Here is a 22,319-nt window from a genome sequence, read left to right on the forward strand (position 1 = left end):
AGCACAGAACCAAGTATAAAATGAATGTTTCAAATTGAAACACTTTCAAGAAGCAAAAAAGTTTTTTCCTATAATTCTCTTAGACACAAGCCACAACTCACAAAGTTTTTCTAGATTTATTGGTCATATGCAAGATGTCCTAATCTTGCAGCAATGTAATTTAAACAGATTTAATTTCAATATACAATGAAATCTGTCAGTAGTGCAACTCGTGCAAGCATGAAATGACATTGTCCTTCAATATCTTATAAACATCAATTTTACTTATAAGCCAAACAATTCATATTTAAGATATGTAACTATACACATTTGTACAGCAAAATATCCATACCAGTTTAAGAGAAACATTTTCGATCTTATAACATTTACAGCACAAATGAAAAGCTTTTATAAAGAGTCTTGTGTCCCGTCCTGAAATTAAATGCATCAGATCTGTTTCAAGAGACAGCAAATATTAAAATGTGTAAATAGAAAATTAAAAAATATAAATCAAGACCAGACAAGGTTGAAGTGGCCTTAATGTAAATGACATTCCAGTTTACAGACTGATATCTTGGGGATTTTAAGAACAAAAGGTAGTATATACCTTCATGAACATACTATTGAAGATCAATGACTAGCCATTCTGCAAGTCCAATGTTTTTGTTTAAATTAGCTATGATTAAAGAAATGTTTATTCTAAAGTGAACCACAAAGGGAAAACAGGGATGATATTTTTTTAAAATCATGCAAGGTCACAATTTTAGCATGTTGAACCCTGTGGTGAACATGGTCTTAAAAGGAATTTACACCTTGAGAACCATTTTCATAAGCATGAATATAAGGTACACTAAATGAAAGGAACAGGAAACATTTGTATGCAGTGTAGTAAACTTGCAATTCCATGCTTTGTACAATGTATGCATCAACACATTAAGGAACATGAGGGGGAGGTGACATGCATTTCAATATATATTCTCAGCATATCAGAGTTAAAAAAAGTGATTGTTTTCTTTAACTAACCCCTGAGCACTGTAATATGTCATAAAGTTCAAGCACTCCACTTGCAGAAGATACAGAACAAACCTGTAATTATGACCAGAAGCCAGTAGAAAGCACATGAAACGTTATGAAAAAAAGAGGAAGAAATATTTTATCTGTTTCAACATTTCTCCTCCAGAAATTCACAGAGGTCTCTTCAGTTCTGAACTGAAGTGCGAGGTGTTGAATGTTCCAGTGAACTTCTAATGAAAGAAAATTCTTTGGACAAGAACCCTGAATGTTTCCTTCTGACTGCCTCACAATGTGCTCACAGAGCATGTTCTTAAATGTAACACATTAAGTCCACTGTCCAGTCCACGCTGGGTGCTATGTGTTACTGAAGGCGTTAATGCTCTGTGGGTGAAGCTGTTGCCACATTTGTTGCTGCTGGACAGCAAGTTGTTGAGACTGGTCTGACGAGGACAGGATGTTTATCAGCGGGGCTACGCAGTTTGCTGGAATGATCAAACCTGTCAATGACAAACATTAAAAAAATTATTGGTCTTGGATAGTTTTACAGTAGAAGGAAGCACCGACGCTTAAGAGACTAATAGTATTATTTCCTTAAAGCAAACTACCCAATCGTACCCTAACTACTAATCACATTTGTTAATTAGGTAGGCAAACCCTGAACCAAATTTAAATAAGCCCAAAACATATGAACTTTTAGTTATAATAAACAGCTGTATGCTACTTACAGATAATAAAAACAAAATGAAATAACAGCACTGGGCTAAAGCTTGTAAACAGGGGCCTCCTGATGACTTGCATGGGGGTGGGGATGAGGGAACTTTATCATCACTTACCAACGATTCTTTGTCCATCCTCAGTTCTTAAACGAACGATTTGCATTTTCACATTGGTTCCACTGACCGACGCTAAAACGCCCTCTACTTTAGTCCAAACACTGAGCACCGATCCACACAGGACATAGTACATTCGGCAGCGGAGCCCAACTTCACACTGAAGCCCTATTGACGCTTTCTTGCAATTACCTCGCCTGTCAGGAAGGGAGAGTGAGGAGAACGTTGAACAAGGAGGTACTTCATTCAAGGTTTAATGCAAGAAAAGAAAGGAGAATTCAACTTCATGAAAGTGAAACACCACCTTCAGTTTTAGAGGCTTACCAGTAGGCATGCGAACAGGTGTCAGCTGACGAAATGTACTGATCCATCCAGTGCTGTTTAGCATCGTCTGAAAGTACCTGGTAACAGGAAAAGCAAAATTTAAAAAAAATATTAAATGTTAAAACATAAAAAATGCTTTTAAAAGCAATATTAAATTTTGAAAGCAACAAGCATGCAATTTTTTCCCCACAGTCTTACCTTTTTACATTTCTTCCGGACGTCTGCATAGGTCTCTAGTTTAAGCTGCTTCCCTGTGTTTGGTCTGTACACAAGAAATAGCCTCTTTTTGGCATTGACTTCCTTCACCAGGATTGCAGTCTTCTTATTATTTCTTACCTAGGGAGGGGAAAGGAAACAAGATCATCTTATAGATGCTGACCTTAAATGGCAAAATAAGCCTATATACAAGTTTGAATTTTTTATCTCAACTCATTAACATCAGCGTTTATTAATACATTATCCTGACCTCGACTATAGACAGTCATGGATAATCTTTGCAGATTTAAAAAGCATGCAAAACATTTCACCACTGATATTCACTTGTGGCTTTCTACCAGGCCACTTAATCATAAAACAATCAATGAACAAAGACCCAGAAACAGTTGTAATATAGACCCAATTATGCCAACAACTGATTCAAATAAAGTGTTTAAGAGCCCAGATGGAATGGAAACCAGAAGATGGCCCTCTAAATGAAAAGAATTTTGGCACTATATACCATCCTACAGATATTTTTGTTACACAGGAGAACTAACTGCATTATTGTAATAATTCTTATCAGATTCTGAAGAATTTTATAAGTATACATGTCCCTTTAATGAAACTAATGTTTTGAGCAATGAGGTTGATAACCTTTTGTCTAAAAAATACAGATTACTCTATGGTACAAATGCCAGCAGAAACTAGGTCCCCCAAGGGCTGGGCTTGAGACCAAGGCTCTATAAGATATGGTTTTGCTAAGTAAGATTTTTTTTAATGAAATTTCCTCTACTCACCTGTACATAAAAGCCATCATCTGGCCCAGTTTGCTCAGCCCAAATGCAAGTTGCATCTTCCCAAGACATACCTCTCTCCACACTTACCTAAAATGAAGACATTTTCGATCAACAAACACAATGGGGTTTAAAAGACATGCAATGCTCATGGTAAATTGTGCACAATACCTTCCTTACCCAATAAAGCCAGTGTTCCTTTCCATTGGTGAAACACATTTTTAAAAGAACCCCTCACATTATATCCAAAAAGTCAATAATTGAAAAGCACAATGTACCTTTCAAGAGATTTAAAAAGTGGTGCACAAAGTTAAATAACAAAACCCAAGCTGTATACCGAGCTAGTGATTGATTTATAAAAGGCTGAAAACCAAAATGTACTGCAGCCTCGTGTAGCAAAATTTAAGGCACAGAAAAACAGGTCCAGCACTCTCATCCCTCAGAGAAAAGAGGTGCTATTAAGAAGCATATCTTTAAAACAGCTCACCGCCATAAGAACATTAAATAGAAATGAGTGATAATTTCCACTGCAATACGAGGCAATTCACCCAGGTTGGGGTGCACTAAACTCCAATTCAATCACATACCGTGTACAACTCAACATGTCCTGAGGTAGAATATCCAGGGGTGAGAAACTTCTTCACATCAATCTTCTTCACTTTCTCATCACCTGAGCCAAGATCTGCAAGAATAATCCACAGAAATTATATCAAAACAGTTGTACAGAATGAATTTAACTGTTCAGTCCTGAAACTTTGTTGAACATCTTGGCTTGTAGTCTAGGTTAAAACTGTTATCTATTTTCAGAAACCTTTCATTTACTTCAAACATTTTAGTTTTTGAAATTCTTACCCAAAATGCCCATGTCATAACGGCCGTTCTTCTTGGCATTCTGGATAACAGCATTCAGAGTATCGGAGAAATACTGGAATAGTGCATTTTGCTGCTGGACCTCCATGCCAAGAATCCTGTTCAGAAACTTGCCGATGTTGTTGTAATCTATGGAGCAACAGAAAAGTTGTCAACAGAAAAGCTTCACACTGGAATAAATGGAGTCTACGTAAGAGAGCTCAGATGATTCTTAATGAAGTGCTGTAAATAACGCTCAGGTTTCTTCTATTTCTTCCACAGTTCATTTGATAACTATATAGATTATACAACAGTTTACTTTGACTGTAAAATGATTTAGATCTTCATATTGATTGTGAAAAAGCGGTTCTTAAGTTATGATGGAACAATTACCTTTATCCAATGTGAGAATTCCTGAACGGTCTTCAACATTTATCAATCCTACTCCAATTAAACCATGACGAATTTCTGCAAAAATAAAGAGGACAACTTAAAGCCCAGTATTAACCATGCTTATCCGCTCTTCACATTTAGACAGTGCATGTTGCTATATAGCATTTGATCTTTCCCTAAACAGAGAGGAGGCTTACATTAAAAAGCTGCAGCAGTGCGGAACAAGTATGATTAAGCAATACCTTTGAAGAAATCCCCTTCAAAGTTAGCCGGTGGCGACACTAAAGGGGAATCCAAATTCACAATGGACTTCATGACGATCTCCAAGGCGTTTCGTCCATACTGCAGGAATAAACAAAAGCATAATTGCACCACTGCTGGCAAAGTTCCCTTAAGATACATTACTCATGTCCAGTACAGTAAAAAACAAAACAGCTTACCTTATTGTCAAAATTGAATCTGCTCAAATCTCTGGATTCAGTGGCTCTTCTGTCACCATGGGTTAGGGCACCCTATTAGATCAAATAAAACCACAGAGGAAATGAAGAAAGGAAAAGTCTATGATTTACCACAACAAAAATGTATTTGCAGCACAATCAAAAGCACAACACTGGCAACTTGCAAGATTTTTCTTCTTTGGAATATAAAACTCACAAGGCTCTCAAGGCGTTTGGCGACGATTGAGGCAAACCTCTGCTCTCCAGCAAGCTCAGAAATAAGAAACACATACTCTGGGGCTGTCACTTGGTTAGATCTGTGTGTTCTTCCTAAAGAACAGAAGAGGAAGGGTTAGTGTGGTTTGTCATACACGATATCTGAATTTACTCAACCAAAAGTATTAGTTTACACAAAGTAATGGTTTGCAGAAGAGGCTCAGGTGGCAAGTCTCCCCCACAAAATAGAAGCTGGGCCCTAAAAGCTGTATATTGCTTGTTAGCCTATATTCCACTCATTAATTGCAGACAGATTCCAGCTGAAGAACAGTGTTATCTGGTCTGAAGAATCAATTTGTTGCATTCATATAGCACTTTACAACATCCATCTAGTTGAAACATGGAAGTCCCATTATTCAGCAGTGCTATTGGAGAAGTAATAAATTGCTTAAATTACTGAATTTGGGTAGCCAGAACATATAAACCCAGAGTGGAAGAGAGCCAAGACAACTCTACCCATTACAAACTGCTGTGGTATCTTTAACTACCAAGAAGTCTAATATCCCATAGCTTTTCACTAATACCCACTATTGCTTTGCAAGATAGGATTTTTCAAAACTGGGACATAGAATAGGGGGCAAATGATTAACTAATTAAAAAAAAACAAACTGCTATTCACCAAACTGCTGAATTGCTCTGTCAGCACTCCATGGCAACTCCAAAGTCATGTGCACTCTTCTTCTCTGGTTTTTAACTCTCCGGTCTGCTTGTAATGAAATACCAGAGCTTGCAGCTTCTGAAATAATGGCAATGTTCTAAAAAGACAAATAAAAAGGGAAGGAATAAATGTTACAAAAATGTTTTCATTTCCCAGGTTTGCACATTTTAGCGTAAAGACTTTTACTCAAGGACACCGCAGTGCTCCAGTTCCTTCAGCTGCCTGACCTTTTCTCCATCCATGAATCTCTGTTTTTCTGTGATATTCAGGATTTCCACAGGAACATCAAGCTCAGACCTCGATTCATAAGATATGCTCCCATCATCATTGCTCACGACTCTGCCCTTCCTCCCAGTCATCTGGAAATAAGGGGGAAAAATGAGTCAAACTCTGCTTGTGCATTTAGCGTGAATGAGACTACTACTCAGGTAGAAAGGACTTGCAAGAAATCCCTTAACTGCACCTCCAACCCTCAAGATTTTAGCCTCCGACATGAATATCCATCAGTCTGCTTGCATTTTTTTTAGTAGGCAGTGAGACCTGAACATCTCAGTTTCTGACAGTCTAATTTAACCACAAACCGTAAGTGGGAACCAAAACTAATGTATTCATTTGAACTTACAAGGTATCTTTGGTGCCTTGAGGTGCAAAACTGTGGTCATATGTTTAAAACAGAGATGGGAAATCCCCCACAAAAAAGTAGGCCTACTAGGAAGGACCAAACAAGTTCCAGTTTCTAAAAAAAACTTTTGTGACCTTTGATAATGTATTTATTTCATTTTGATGTACAGAGCATTAAAAGAAACAATTTTAGAAACATTATATTGAACAAACAGGTAAATTAATAAAGAACGTGTGTGGCTACAACTGGAAGCGAAACCCGCACTGGACTAAATTCTGGATGCTATCTTGTGGAATTGTTTCTGCTCTGCTATACAAGTAGTATGAGAATATGCACCGTCCTGCTGGAAGGTTGCTAAATCAAGTTGAACCAACAGAAAGGGTACAAAATGAAGTCCCAGGACTTGATTAATGTAGTGCCAACTAGTCTGGTTGCCATCAATAACTAGAGCATTCTACAGCAACTGCTGCTCAAACCATTACCATTGTTTCCTTGATAAGTGAGGCATATTGGATCCTTTGCTTTCCCCTTAATTTTGACTAGGTTAAATCTCTTCAGCACCTGAGCATAATCAACCTTCACCAATGAGCTGCTTTAATTAGTATTTCAGCTCAGGTTATTTAAGAAACGTTGATCAAACGTGATCAAAAAAAGTAATCAAATTCCACATACGTTAATTTCCAGAAAATGCACAGAGTGATACATTTTGATGTTAAGAACACAATGCACACAGTGCTGGAAAGAGCTTGCAGTCTTCATTTTGATTAGAGAAGAATAAGAAACGTTTGCAGACTGACCTCGGCCACATTATCAGGGCCTCCTAGTTCATCGATCAGTTCATCCAGTGTGTTAGGAGGAAGCTCTTCTGAAAGTTTTTCCAGGTGTTCAAGTAACGCTCGTTTCATCTGTTGGGCAATTTCAACGGCATCTTGACTAGTTACACAGCTGTTACTGTCGCTCTCTTTTTTTGCTGGAATGAATCGATATGGGGAGAACAGAAAAACACTCCAATGTTACGAAACAAATACTAATCAGGTGACCAAGACCAATTAAAATTTTTTGAAGTTATGCAAATGTATTTTCATGCAGAGCAATACACAGTAATGCACTACTTACCAACTGAAGGTGCACTGCTAGCTGGAGTTTTAACAGCTGGAGTTGTAAAATTAGGTCTTGTCGACCCAAGACCAGATGCTAACAAGGCACTTTGAATAGAATCTGGATCGATGCTCTTCTTTTTCTTTTTATTCTTCTTTATTTTGCCTTTTTTGTGCTCTTTTCTGAATAGCCAAGGATCTAAAACAGTAAAAAATGTAAAACTACTGAAACATGTATGCAACACAGGATTCGTTGCAAAGAGGAAAAATGCTCAGGCATACGATTAAGAAACTCAACACTGCATATGAAGCACAGACATGATAGGGAAACCAAGGTGTTATTAAACCTACCCTCTTCGTCATCCTCACTAGATTCATCTCTGAAAGGATTGAAGTCGTCTTCGTCCTCCTCCCCAGAGCTGCCAGACTTGAAGCTGTCGTTATCACTTGAGCCCTTTTCCGAGTCTTCGTCAACATCACTTTCATCAGAACTGCTGCCTGAGAGACCGCCAGATGTGCGGGGTTTCTTTGCTTCTTTTTTTGATTCTTGACCTAGAAATTTTGCAAATGCATTTTAACAGAACATAAAAGGTCTCCCTTAGTGCCATGAAGTGCTTGAATATCAAAAACCTTTTATTTTCTACAAAACGTTTTAAAGTTTTTAAAATAATTCTGTAAGACAAAAAAGTTACTTAACATTACTAATAAGAGAAAGTTATTTGAGAGAAGCGAGGAATCCGTTTCTTATTGAAGCAATTACCTTTTCGTTTTTTCCCCTTCTGGTCAGTAGAAGCATTGTCATTAGGAGAAGGAGTTTTTTTTGCCGATAAATCAATTCCCAGCAGGCTGAAGAGCTTTTGTCTATCAGGTGCAGGGAAATGCTTCTCAATCAGGGACTGCAGCACACCCCTGGCAAAAGACAACCAATTGAGTGACTGAACCATATACAAACTACTTCTGAGCAGAGCTAGAGCCGCATGGGTAGGCTGCGAAGGAACAGGTAAAGGTTCATTCCATGCAGAAAAGAAATGAAAGCTTTTCAGCTGTGGAGCCTTGTATTTCAAGCCTTTTTCTGTAAGATTTCAGATCTAAAATCAGCCAGCAAAATGCTTTCTGCCACACATATCTTTAGCATCTACAAAGAAACTAAAGAAAATTACCTAAAAGGGTTCTTTACTGTATCGAGACAGTCAATTCACAATGATTGGGATCACGTGATCCTAAAGCATCATTAAAACCCACAGAGAACATGAAAAAGGCATTGTCTGCAATTGGGGTTTTCTTAACAGATTTATCACTATTGCAATTTGACAGGGTGCTAAGAGTGTACATTTTGTTTCCACAAATTATAAAAGGCTGATAAATCCACAAAGTTAGCAGTATTACAGTTTGGAAAAACCGCTAGCATTATGAAAAATAGGTGCTGTAATCACTTGGAGGCTACCATCTCGGTCTTTTAAAGACAAGTCAATTTAAACCACCTTTTCTCGGAGTGGTAAAAGAAACAGAACATGTGAATTATTTAAGTTACACACTTACTTAGCTGTGGAAACAAAATCATTTAACTCCCCTCCTCCTTCTTCTAATGCTTCCAGCGTCCTGGCTTCCCCGGTGGACTGCAAACCGATAACTACACACTAGGGAACAAAACCGAGGAAGTAAGCAACAAGCAAAAAAAAAAACAAGAACTTAAGATGTAAAAACCTGATCAAGAAGGATAAGAGGAAGAGATTTTTACCTTTCCGTTTTTGACTTCTTCTCGAGCAAGCTGAACCACCCTTTTCACTTTGGACGCAATGCACAGGTATTTGAAGAATCTTTGGTGTGCTGACCAGAACTGCCCCCACATGGATTTCTTCATCCGCAGCTCCGCGTCCATGAGGTTGGCCGCCTGCTGAAACTTCTCTCTCGCACTTACCCACTGCGGCGACACAAACAGCAACACTGACAACATGACTATCCTTCACCTTGTCAAAGCTTCTGAATATGTTTGAATCGCGTCGGAAAATATATTCGTAACTAGGAATGAGTGTGAACACTCAATTTCAATCTGGCAAGTTCACGACACTAGAAAGTAGAACCTCCTAAACAGACTTCAAATTCTGTCACAGATGGCATCCACAGGCTGCCGTTTTGTCTCTATTAGTGCTCATCTGGGTGACCTGACTTTCCCTAATAAAATGAGCATCTTTAAAAGTTTTCACTAGTTGCTATGAATTATGCATATTAAAATAAAATAAAACCTAAACCATATTGCATAATTTATACCAAGCACATGCTCCTAAAAAACACAATCATTTAAGATGTTACCTGGAAGGGTTTTGCAACAAGATCCATTATCAGATCTTAACTCATTTTGTCCCACTGACAGAATTAAATCTAAACTCTATTCCCCATCCCTTGATATAGCAAAAGTCACTTGCTAACAGCCACTCAGAGGGCATTTAGAGTAACTAAAAGATTCCGAGGTCACAACATTTTAAAACTAAAACCTCCTTGGCCAACACCGGAGCAGAAGATACCCAATAAGTACAGATTCCAACAAATCGTTTTAATCATCACTTTCTAGAATGATGAAAGTACTTTCAGCACTCCTGCATGGCAAAAGTATTCATTGTGGAACGCCTCCCCTTTCTACTTAAACATAGTAGAGCTTTTTATTTCATGTTCAAAAATAAAGACACTCAAATGTTTTTATTGTATTTTAACACTGCCGCAATGCAAGAATTAAGCATGAAAGTCTTTGTACGTTCAGTTCAAGTATTAACAAGAATGACTTCTCACCAAGCGAACTGCCTTGTTATACATCTTTATGTAGTCCTGTGATAGAGGAACTTCTTCGATCTTGAAGGTCACTCCAGCAAAGCTCAGCTGTCTTGCTATGTACATCCCTCTTAGTTTCATATCCATGGCAACTATTTCCATAGCACCGACCCCTCTAAAAGACATTTTTATAAATAATTCCGATAAAAAAAGGGAAAGAAAAAACCCAACAACAGAAAAACAACTAGCCCCATAATAAAAAAGAATCCCAAAGAGAGAGAAAATGCTCAGGCAGCGTTATGAAGTTTCTTCCTTAAATAGAACTTGCCCACCCAGCACTGAGAGCTCTGTAAAAATTAGGGGAACAACTTCCCCAGTGATTGTATCACTTCACCTCTGAGGAAATACTAGGATGACAGCACTCATTCTGAAACACTATTACTGGTTAAAATGAGGGAACAAAACCATTCTAGAAGTACTAAGCACTATAGTCAGAAATGACAAATATTCACTCCAAAAGAAAGTGTCAGCTACAGTTTTACAAGAGCTATGAATAGTTAGCATTAACAAAATATTTTAGTGGAAAAGACTATACTTTACAGGATGCTGAAAGTAAAAAAATATATTTTGATAAAATACTGGGGTTGCAACAGGCTAAAAAGTTTGCATTTTACCTTCTTTCCACAGCCTGGATGAAGTTACTAAACTCCTTGAATGGGGTTCCTTCACCCCAGATTCCAAGACGATTCATATACGCCATATTCCTGGGCTCAGAAGCACCTACAAAGCAAAAATGCATTCTATTAGCATTAGATACTGGATATCAAAGCCAATACCCGCAGGCTACTTCATTCCATAAGCACAGTTACCTATATTATACTATGGCTATAATGAAATAAAAATACCTACTGCTATTATTTTATCTAAATGTTGCTTTTATTGCAAAAATAATATTTAACAAATGCTGGGTAGGTTTTTTTTTTTACATTTATTAGAACAGCGAGGTAGAATTCAGTCCTTGATCAACTACATTCGTTTAGTGTTGTTATTGTTACCACATAAAGGAGGGTAGAACTCAATCGTTGCTTCAAGCTCTTTACCAAACTCACACGTGATTTCCAAGAACTCACTACCACACGTATCTCCATCATTATGTGGGGCTTAAGAGGGGATAATAAAATATTATTCTGCTATCATTTGTTTAGATTTTCTCGCTCACAAAAAAAAAATCACCATCTCACTGACCTCATGTGAGGAAATAATTTCAGATTAAAGTAATTAATTTGTTAAAAGCCCTGCTTTTTTCCTTAAGAGTCAAAATGCCAATATAAGAACAAAGAATCTTGAGGTCCTCTTACCTGTAGCACTGGCATACACAACTCTTGCCTTTGGTAGCTTATTCTGGAGTTCCAAGACAGCCAAGCCAGTCTTAGTAGGCTTAGAAGACCCAATCGGACAAACATTTTTAGCTTTATGACATTCGTCAAACACAATCTAAAGACTTAGTGAAGGAATTGTTGTAATGCAAAAGGAAAAAACATCTCTTAAGAACAAATGGTACTTTAAAAAAATAACCTGAGCTTCCACCATTTTAACCATTAAACTATTACAGCAATGTAATTCAAGCCTTTGAAGCAAAAGGCCACAATGAACATAACTATTCATCACTGCATTCATATTAACTTGCTTTTTAAGACTTCTCAAAATTTAATTACAATTACTATCAGCAGGACTTCCGTTAGTCCTTCAAATTCACATGCAGAAAGGTGCTTTTCCTTGCTTTGAAGAAGTCTGGCCATATGACTTAATTGACTAAGAGATGCCAATGGGTAAAAAAAGACCATTAACTATAAAAAACGTTTTAAGAAAATCAACTTTAAAACTCCTGATTAAGCATTGATGTGACAGTTCTGGGCTATTCCAGATTTCTGCTTAAACTCTCCATGCAGAACCTTTTAATGTGAATCAAAGGATACTACTCCATCGAAGTCCTCACCGCACCAGTGCAGAAGCTGTTTAAACCGGGTCTTGTATTTCCCCCCAGACTGACTTTCACCGATCAGAGAGGAGTAAGTGGCAAAAATGACACCTTTTTTCACACTTCCATTGTGCTTGGAAGAGATCTTTCCATATTTGAACTGAAAAAAAACAAATTATACAAGTGTCCAGAAAAGAATAATTCATGTGAGTAGCGTCAGAATGTGAAGGCTCCTTCGGGTGTGGTTCTTCTTTGGTTCACACCCGAAGAAGACTCCAGTCGAAACGTTGCATTTCCTTTCTACTCTTTGTAGCGTGGAACGAACCTATTACTTGTTCCTTTCCAGAAAATAATAATGATGATTTTCAATGTTATCTTAACATTAAATAGCCTAAACCACCACACATGTGTACTTTACCTTATTCAGTGAATGAACTTGAATGTTTTTTGCTCCAATGTCTCTCAAGTCTCTTTCGGCATCATACTTCAAGTCATTGGATACGCTAAACCTAGAAAAGCGGGATCACATTTTTACTGTCAGACGGCTCACAGACCAGAAAGACAAAAACTAAAGACTTTGCAACTCCAACCCATGCTTACCATAGTGACCTTTTCCTACCAAGGAGGTAATTCTCGTACATAATTCCCGCTATGGTCCTGCCTTTGCCGACACCTGCTCCATCTCCTATTAAATACGCAGCCCTATCTCCATTGGGAAGGAATGTTTCATGTTGCTTCAAAGAAAAAAAATAAATACTTTAGAAACTTAAAATGCTATCATTCATAAAAAATAAAAACAGAATAAAGTACATTCACGCAGGCAGAAGAGGAAAAAATAAGTTAGTCAAGCACTACTTTATGCTTTGCGTTTGGGGAAGAAGCAGTCACAAGTTTGTACCTGAGCAGCATATGTAATGGCCTCTAGCTGCAGTGCTGAAAGCCATCCTCTATCAATGGTCTCTTCGGGAATAGACAGCCTGTACCAGACATCAGGAGGAGAAACGCTGGACAGCGAACTGGTCTCCACAACTGGATCTGGGTGGCGCAAGCCAATTTTCACTGCATACAAAAGAAATATTCAATATAAACTCACATTCTAATCACATACAGACTTCTGTGCAAACCACACCTTTCTCATACCGTCTTCCAACCTCAAGATTTAAGTACAACAGATTACAGATGTCGACTGCACATTACACGTTAACCAAGTTTAATCTTTCTATATACAGTAGTAAACAAAAATCTCACATTTCATTGGCATGTATTCCGCATATGTCTCTGCATGACCTAGCTCTTCCTCTTCCTCCTCCTCTGGTTCCTCTTCCTCTTTAATGCCTGGTATTTTCTGCAAGATTAAAAGATGTTTAGTATAAAACATTACTGTCAAGTAGCCAGTTAAAAAAAAATGTAAGAAATCTTGGCAGTAAAGTCAGAGCTTCTGCCTTTCTGGCTGTAAATAATTCAAAAGCAAAATAAAATATTCAACCTACTTCTGTACTGTGAGTTATGTAAAAGCCCCCCCTCCCCTTACAACAGATGCAAAATCCTGGCAGATCTTTGATCAAGGCACAGACAGACATGGTGTGACACTCATACTTACGTTGGTAGGTGAAAAACTCCTCATTTTAAGGTCATCATTGATCCAAATTCTTGCAACGTCTTTGTTTGAGACCTCCTTCTTTACTCCATTATTTATTTCAGCTGCAATTAAAAAATAAATAACTTGCACTTGCCCTCAAAAACACTGTCACATTAAAAACTAAACCCCAGGCACCATGTTTTTAGACTGAAGTGCTGTGTTATATAAAACATTAAGGTGTAGACCCCGAGCATCAGTGTACACCATCACCAGTAATATTCTCATACCTGGTTTGTTTATTGTCTTTGTAGAGAGCACAATAATTTCTGTAAAAATTAAAGCATATCAATGTTTTTACTTCTCGCATGTTGACTGAATAATGTTTAAGAAATGCTACATGTCAGTTGTAAGTTATTACTTCATTTGGTATATTACAAAACAAGCACTGTAGCAACTACCACAGTTTTTGCTATGAAAACGTCAGGATCCTCCTCACACTGACCAAAGTGTTTATTAGCTTATGTTTCTCTCCATTGCAGCCAAAGAAAACTTTTAAGTTTACTGAACAAAGCACACTTTGATAGAGTGAACCCATTCAAAATTATAGAACCTGAGGATTTCTGGCTATGCACATTTTAATTTGTGTGACAACAAAAAATAGAACCCTGAACTACTGTGGCTAAAACAAGGATAAATGTAGATAAAACGTGAAATTGTCATACACAGTAAAAACAAAGGACGTGAAAACAGACCTCAAATGGAGTCACAAACCTCCTCTTTTACCAGCCCTCATGATACCAGCCTTCCATTCGCCACAGACTGATTAATGCTGTAGTTTCCATGAGTAATGCAGACAATCCCAGACTACAAGTTTGTTAAAATAGGCTTTAAGATTACAAGCCAAGGAAAGATGTGTTCAATATTTTGGTAGATGTTTAAAATGTATTTTTGGAATTTGGGTCAATGCACTTTTCAATGCCAATTCTGAAACTACAGTCTATGGAGCCAGAAACCAGAAACAGAAGTCTTATTTAGCATTAATAAAAAGGATGGTTCTGCTCAAAGCAGGGGTGCCGAGCAGGTTGGGACCAAAAAAGAAACTTGAATCAAAATTTAGCTTTGAAAATGAGAACTAACCAGCAGTTTTCTTTCAAATGAAAAGTGAAAACAAAAATGAAACATAAAAACAAAGATCAGTGTTGCAACTTTGGAGCCCGCGAGCACCAACAGAGCAGTCCAACACTGCTGCCTGTGTAGCTATAATCTCTCGAGAAGAAAAACAATTCTGACTTACTTGTAGCTGTTGCCACTGGCTGGGCAATATTTGGAGGTGGCTTGAGTTTCATCAGCTCATTGAGGCTGCTGGTCTTGAGCAGGTCTTTCAGCTGGATCTGGTCCTTACTGGGTGGGACCAGGGTAGTCCGGACAGTAGTGGTGGGCGCCCGCGTCGTGGAGGAGGTCTGAACAACCTTGGCCACTGTAATGGTTTGTCTGGATGTGGTGCCAACAGATGGTTTGGTCACAACAATTGTTCCCAGGGAAGGGAGCTGATTGAGCTGATTGAGCACAAATGTTGTGGTGGATGGCTGAGGCTTCTGCAGTTGTAATGAAGAGAACGTGGAAAGAGAGATAAGAATATAAGACATATTATAACTTAAACTGATACACGCATGACTGCCATTGCAATCCCAAATAATGGGAACACACTCAGCCAAGGAAAGAGTTTTTGTTGAATGTTTTGCTTATTCATATTTTTGGTTGCCTAACAAGGTTTTTCAAGAGTGACTTCACACAGTGTAAAATGGCAAAAATGTTAATCGAGAGTAAGAAATCCCCCCCCCGCCAAACTTACAACCCGACATAACATACATTAGGATCATCATGGATGCTATATTGGAAAAGCAAATTAAAAATGAAAAATAATTAGAAATAAAACCTGATTTACAATCTTAATTAGCAACATCAGTCCCACTTCACTGCCTTTTCTTAATCAAAATAAAGCTGTACTGAGTTCAACAGCATACACTTCTCACACCCAGCAATAGATGTATACATTCTACAGAGGGGAAAAGTGCACATACCCTGATAGTGACCGTAGGAGTGGGTGGAAGTGCTGGCTCCTGCTTTATCACCACTGCTGGCTCTTGTTTTATAGTGGTCGTCAGTGGTTCTGTTCCCAAACCAAGATCCAGGGCACTCAGAGGCACTGGCTGAAGAGACGCATGGAAAACAAGGCAGATACATCAAACCATAACCAATAAACCACAAACACAACAAATGATGTGTATAAATATTATTAATCTAGATTTCTAGAAATGGTTTTACTGGTACTAGATTTAATTATAGATCAACTAGAACTGAAGATGCCATCACCAATCTGATGTATAATTCTAAGAAGAAGTTTAAATGTAAATTCTCTCTAAATGTTGCATCTGTCCCTTTGCAACACAATCGCCACTAAAGTGACATGATAAAAAATCAGAAACACCATATTTTTAAAACATGCAGACACAGGACTAACATAAAAATTAAACATGATTTGTAAACAATAAATTAGTCTATTTTTGCTAGAAATATTCTGGAATGCACATAAATCTCTCCAGTATATCAATAAAAAAAGTATTAAGAGGCACTACATCAATATTTTTCAGAAATGACAGATTCACTATGGCAGAACCTTTAACCATCCAATAAGGAATACTGCAGAAGTACTAATAACATGGTGGGGAAAGTCTGGAAAATCATCCCAGCTATACTGTTGAAGTCTATACAATTGGCCTTATTAAAAAAAAAGTTGAGATCTCAGATTAAGCAGCAACCAAACAAGTTAAGATTGCCGAATTTGGAGCCAGGAATGGGTTTTTGTCTTGCATTGTTTAAACTTCTGCAAGCCATATTTCTTCTATCTTATGCCTTTATGCCACTTGCTTTAAGAACAATTCTTACCTGCTGAATGGCTGATGGCATGCCAGCATCCATAGGGTCAATATCGAAGACGTCATTGGGGCTGATCCCACTCTCGCTCAGAGCAGCAAGCAGCAGATCTTGACCTGGATCCATCATCTACCACAGCAGAGACAAGAACCAAAAAGGACATTTTCTTATTCCAGTAAAGCACCCATGGAGCAAAAAACATGAGCCTGAGCTAACACTAAACAAAATCACAATACATTTTATAGAAAAGGGAGCCCTATAGTTAATTAAAAAAAACGACAAGTTCAATACACTGTCATATAAGCATTTTACATGAGAAAAATATTCAATACCTTATCTCACACTACTAAGAAGCACTGTACACCAACGTGTTACAAATTAGAGATCAGGCTAGCTGTCTTTTGGTGGTGCACACTAAACTCCAGAGAAAAGTAAACAGAAACAAGCTGACCCATAACAGGAAAGTGAGGTTTCATTTTCGTTTCCAGGGTCTACTGCATTCTGTTGCATCCAATTACATATTAGTGATTAACACAGAAAAAAGTTAACCATTCATTCACTGCTATGGATTATTTATAACTATAAACATTATGGAGGATTTGCAGATGCGAGTGCGTGGTTTGCTGTAGCATGCATCTCAGACCATGTGCTCATTACACATTAATGAACATTTTAACTACCCACATGAGCAACAATGTAGCAAACATATTCTGCATTTTGTTAGGATTTTTGGAAACTGGCTCCCCATTGTCAGCTATAAACTTGGTGCTTGGTGGAAATTGTTTTAAAACACGCATTGGGATTGGTAACAATAGTGCACAATTTATTACCAAAAGTAATGTTTGAAGTGCTTATCCTACATAGCTTTAGTTACGGTAAGAGTTTACAAGAGCCCAAACTTCCCTGAAGATTCCTAAAGTTAAAACCCTTTCTGCCTCTCATCTGGCAGCACGAGACAATATTCACCTCTCTAAAATACTACACTCGCATCATTTTAAGGATCAGCAAACAGTCGATTGCAGAAGTGGACAAATATTCAGTCCAATTATCTGTTCATGAACTTAATCCTTTTTAATGGAAACTGGAAGTTTTCTTTACCTTTTTGAAAGGAGACACTGAGTGGTAAGAAAGCACCAATGGATGTGTTCAGAGTTATTACGGAATGCACTTATACCTGGCATGAGACCTGATTAGACTATAAGTGTATTCATACAAAATACACTTGACTACACAAAAAAAGGCATTTAAGCTACAAAACCTTAACTTTAAAACGAAATACCCTTGGTCACTCATATGATAAAGGGGGAATCTTAAATTGCAGTATTTACAAGCAAGGAGATTGAAACGACAGGAAACAAACACATTGTTTTACAGGAAAATAATGTTAGTCGTTCACATTAAGTTATTTTCCTTTTGTTAATGAGCTTTGTCAATTTACATTGATGTGCGTTCATGTGCCTATGGCCCACGCGTCTTGACAGTCACCTCTCTAAGAAAACATGTTTTAATTTATACAGCCGACACGTCTCAAAGAGTATATTTGAAAATTATTTCCCTCCAAACAAGTGTGATAGCAGAATTAGTATTATTCGAAAAGGTCAATTTTCAGAGTCATAACCTCTACTCAAACACGTGTTCAATTCATAAACTTCCGGGTTTGGATAGTGCTAGCTACGTAATGTTCTTTATGGTTAAATGTTTCAACCATCGAATTACAATTTAAGTTATAAAATTCGACAGATAAAATAATTAAATACGATAACATGTGGGGGAACATAAGGCTACTGTACACTATTTGGGGCTAGAAACGCGATTAACGTGCATCATCCATAATTAATATAACTTCAAATAAAAAATATCATTTAACACTGCAAGGGGCTTTATAATGTATAGTTACAGAACACCATGTAAGGTTAGATTAGCACTCGATGAACGAAAACATATACTTACCATTTAGAGGATAAATGTAGATTGTTTATAAAGATTTAATCAATCTACAAATCCAGCAGAGTCATCTGTAAAACACCTTCCTTAGCGAGAGGAAAGAGTGTTTTGACGTGCTCAGAAAGAACCAAGAGTCCAGAAAACGCGAGTTGCCGCCTTGGAGCCCGGGGCTGGTCTGTGACAATGCTGTTGTGAAGCCAGTCCTTAAAGCCTCGGACCTCTTCGTGATATGCTCAGTCACCGTAACAGCGGACAAGGCGAACACAAAACAAATCTATTTTTTTTTTTTACAGTTTCGCCAGCACCGGTCCCATTCTTTTTTATTTATTTTTTTTACACCAGTGAAGTCCACGAATTTTCGGCGGCCATTTTACGATCCCGCAGCCTCCACACGCACACTTACTTGTCGAAGTTCTGGCTTCCAAATAACCGCAGCAGACTCGAGGTGACTACTACATAGCTCCTCCGCCGCTTTCTATCCGACTGCCGCCATCTTTACCGAGCGGCCGGAGCCGCGTGCGATGTCACGTGACGCCCGCCCCCGAGAGCAGAATCTTCCAGAATCGCGTCCCTGCCGCTCGAAAAACGCGATAGGAGCCGCCGGTCCCACGGCACGGGAACTGGACGCGGTCCCGCTGGCTTGGCGCGGCGAAATTAATGTTCGGGTCCATTTTTCCTTATATTTTTAATCGGATCGGGGAAGCAAGAGAGAAGTAAAAGCCCCGATCACGTGACCACTGGCGTGGCCTTGGTCGGGAAGTGACGATGAATGACGCACTTCCTTAGGGGGGATACCGGAAGTATCGATTTGGGACATATTGAGAAGGTCTTGGTTAGGTTTTTGGTGAGACTTTACAATTATAACTCTGCTGATGCGGGGGGATTAAAATATTCTTTGTACAATATCTGTAATATAAGATGATGTGAGGGATAGGGAGCCTTAGACTAGAATAATTGAAATGTCGTGAACATTGAAATTGGTGTTTGGAGTAGTTTATTTGAATTTATTACATGTTTTATTCTTCGAGTAACGATTGTAAAAAAAATCATCTTAATATTTACATTTATTGCTTGTGGCACTCGCCGAGAACCGGATTTTAATTTCGATTCGTCTTTTCTGCTTTGGGTAAATGCTGATCGAATCTACCTGATCAATCCAATGCCGACGTGAGTTGATGTTTGGGGTTTTGTAGGTTTATACAGCACAAGAAGTGGCTCACCCTCGACAGCTCAAGTCTTGCCGTTGTTTTACTGAACCGTATTTTACGGTATTAATCCGATCTCCAGCAGTACAGTTAAACAAGGAAACAAGCACAAGAAAGCGAGTGGCAAGGGTCAACGTAAAAAGAAGACAAAAAGACAAGAATTTTGGGCATAACCCGCTTGTTCCTGGATCTGTGTTGTGGTTTCAGGAATGCCCACGAAGTCCCCATTAATTCTGTCCAAGTATGAAAGAGTATTTAGTTCCTTTGAATTGTGTTAGGGGTATTTAGAGTTAAAAATTAACGTAATGATCACGTTTGCTTGATTTAATCTAGTTCTTAATCAAAAACATGACCCTGCCCATTGCATCAGCTACTTAAAATAAAACGCCACAGTTTGGTTTTGGTTTTTTTTTTTTATAAATAGATAGGTTGTCTTCTTGGAAACAACCTTCCCATTGGAAATAAGTCATTCCTGTGTCACATTTATGATTTCTATTAAATGCACAGTCAGGATCTCTTTGTATTACTCGCATCGAAACAGGCTTGTGCTTTCTGGCTTTGTGTCACAATTAATTGTACAAGATATCGACCCCAAACCTGGTGCATGAAAGGACAGCGATTTTATTAGATTCACTGTTGCCTTGGTTACATATGATCATGTCTTCTGTATAGTTTTTTTTCCCAGTATAATCAAGATCTGTTCCAACACCCCAGTACAAGCAAAGTCAAAGATGAGGAGAGTGCCCCTTTCACGTATTAATTATAACAAATTAACACGACTGTGTCACTCCTTCCACACTGTTCCACACATAATATATATCGCTTCCTTTACTCAATCATCCCAGTGCGCCTGACTGGTTCTTTCACTGAAATGATCAATTATTAGATTCATTTGCCATGGAAACGAACTACAATCACTCGCCGGAGTAACCACGCTAGCACGCTAGCACGCTAGCATCATAAGAAAAGCGCAAGCATAGTCCCATACACGACTATGAGGAAAAGACCGACAGGTAAGGGATGCAGCGAAATAAAATTAAAAAAAAAAACTAAACGTGGAAGATGACTGGATCCTCTATCGAGAGTCGGGCTTTTGCTGCTGCGTTCCTGCAGGAAGGCGTCCTTCGCTGCCTCGTCTATGTTGTTTTAAAGATACTCACTTATCGGCCTCCTCTGCCTCAATGAAATGAAATCCACAGCCCTAGCTGATGAGTCAGCACGGCTGCATACCCTGTTCTCTGGTTGCCTTGTACAATAATGACAGCATTAACTGCAGCAGGGTCTTATTGTCATAGAGACATAGGCACAGTTACAAACAATAGCAGTAAACATGAAAAGAATGTGTTCTAACAGGGTGCTGTAGCCTTTCTCACGCGTCTGTCATCGATACATTGAGGAAAACCCAAATTCATTTAGAAAACGTCTAAGACGTCTCCCTAAATTCCCTTAGCAACTAATCCCGTTCTGCAACCGTCTTTATAATTCATCATCTTGCTCTCCAGAAAATTGCTATGCCAACCAAGTCCTGTACTGTATATTTAAAGCAACAGAAAACAAAGCTTTATTCAGAGTATACAACTAGCAACTGATTTCAATGGATTCGGCTGCTACCCCTTGTGGAATAGTTTAGCACACACATACAATTAATTACTTCTCTTTGAAATAATTAATTTCTACGACTGAAACGACTTTCTCTGGATTCATCCATATTTTATATATTTATTTCTTATGAACTGAATTGCAGATTTCATGAATTATAAAATGAACAAGCGGTCAATAAAGTCATATACTTTCTTTTGTTTCGTGTGTATTTGTATTTGAAACTTCTCCTTGCGTTGTTTAATCACAATTTTATACACTACATTGTTGCCTGAATGTAAGTCTATGCACCCGAATATTGTGTTCTTATATAAGGTTTCTCACAAACCTTATACTGTATATGCTAGGTATTTCCCCTGAGACTAATCAGGCTTTTTTTCTAGATACATTAAGATTAAGATGTTCTACTGCATCTTGGTGTTTTACGTTTCCCTTAATGGGAATAGGTGATCACGTAAATGAATTTTTATTTCCAGGATGAATACAAATCCACAATATCCATTTAACAAGATAAATCTACTATCTAATCGGAAATAAGGCAGTTAGTTTTCCCGCGAGAATCGATGCTTAAGATCTGTTTCTGATGTGATCTGTAGCACCTTTTTGATATGTATTAACATATTTCTTACAGCAGACAATAAAAACTCGCTGTTTATTTCTTCCAATATTGACCAGCTCACTTTTCATTCAAGTAAAACAGATCACCGTTCCTCATTCACTTCTTTTAAATCTGCATATTTTATTTTGTTAATACGCAATATGCGTAAATGCACATTTATAGCAATTTAAGTGTCACATTATTTTAAGGGAAACTTAAAGTCTTGATCTGACTGAAATGTGACCGGA

General features: G+C 38.0%; 1 protein-coding gene across 3 annotated transcripts; it reads right to left on the bottom strand.

The window, feature by feature from the left end:
* Positions 1-102: 102 nt before the first annotated feature.
* Positions 103-21,054, bottom strand: sbno1 (strawberry notch homolog 1 (Drosophila)). Of its 3 annotated transcripts, none has more exons than XM_015366403.2 (32): positions 21,035-21,054; positions 16,738-16,854; positions 15,873-16,001; positions 15,086-15,386; positions 13,813-13,913; positions 13,461-13,557; positions 13,111-13,271; positions 12,813-12,946; positions 12,631-12,721; positions 12,211-12,372; positions 11,593-11,728; positions 10,909-11,014; positions 10,256-10,409; positions 9,210-9,392; positions 9,011-9,108; positions 8,232-8,380; positions 7,823-8,023; positions 7,491-7,670; positions 7,172-7,344; positions 5,980-6,111; positions 5,714-5,849; positions 5,036-5,148; positions 4,822-4,893; positions 4,624-4,723; positions 4,382-4,456; positions 3,992-4,138; positions 3,727-3,821; positions 3,143-3,229; positions 2,346-2,483; positions 2,148-2,224; positions 1,827-2,020; positions 103-1,490 (listed from the first exon to the last, which is right to left on the bottom strand). In XM_015366403.2, exons 2-32 carry the CDS (start codon positions 16,852-16,854, stop codon positions 1,348-1,350), a joined length of 4,182 nt encoding a protein of 1,393 aa, XP_015221889.1. In that variant the 5' UTR covers positions 21,035-21,054; the 3' UTR covers positions 103-1,347. The 3 variants fall into 3 exon arrangements, with proteins under 3 accessions (XP_015221889.1, XP_015221888.1, XP_006640443.2); XM_015366402.2 differs by lacking the exon at positions 21,035-21,054 and adding an exon at positions 19,073-19,409; XM_006640380.3 differs by lacking the exon at positions 21,035-21,054 and adding an exon at positions 18,676-19,409.
* Positions 21,055-22,319: the final 1,265 nt, after the last annotated feature.

The sequence above is a fragment of the Lepisosteus oculatus genome, chromosome 22 (assembly GCF_040954835.1).
Source record: "Lepisosteus oculatus isolate fLepOcu1 chromosome 22, fLepOcu1.hap2, whole genome shotgun sequence".
Classification (NCBI taxonomy): Eukaryota; Metazoa; Chordata; class Actinopteri; order Semionotiformes; family Lepisosteidae; genus Lepisosteus; species Lepisosteus oculatus.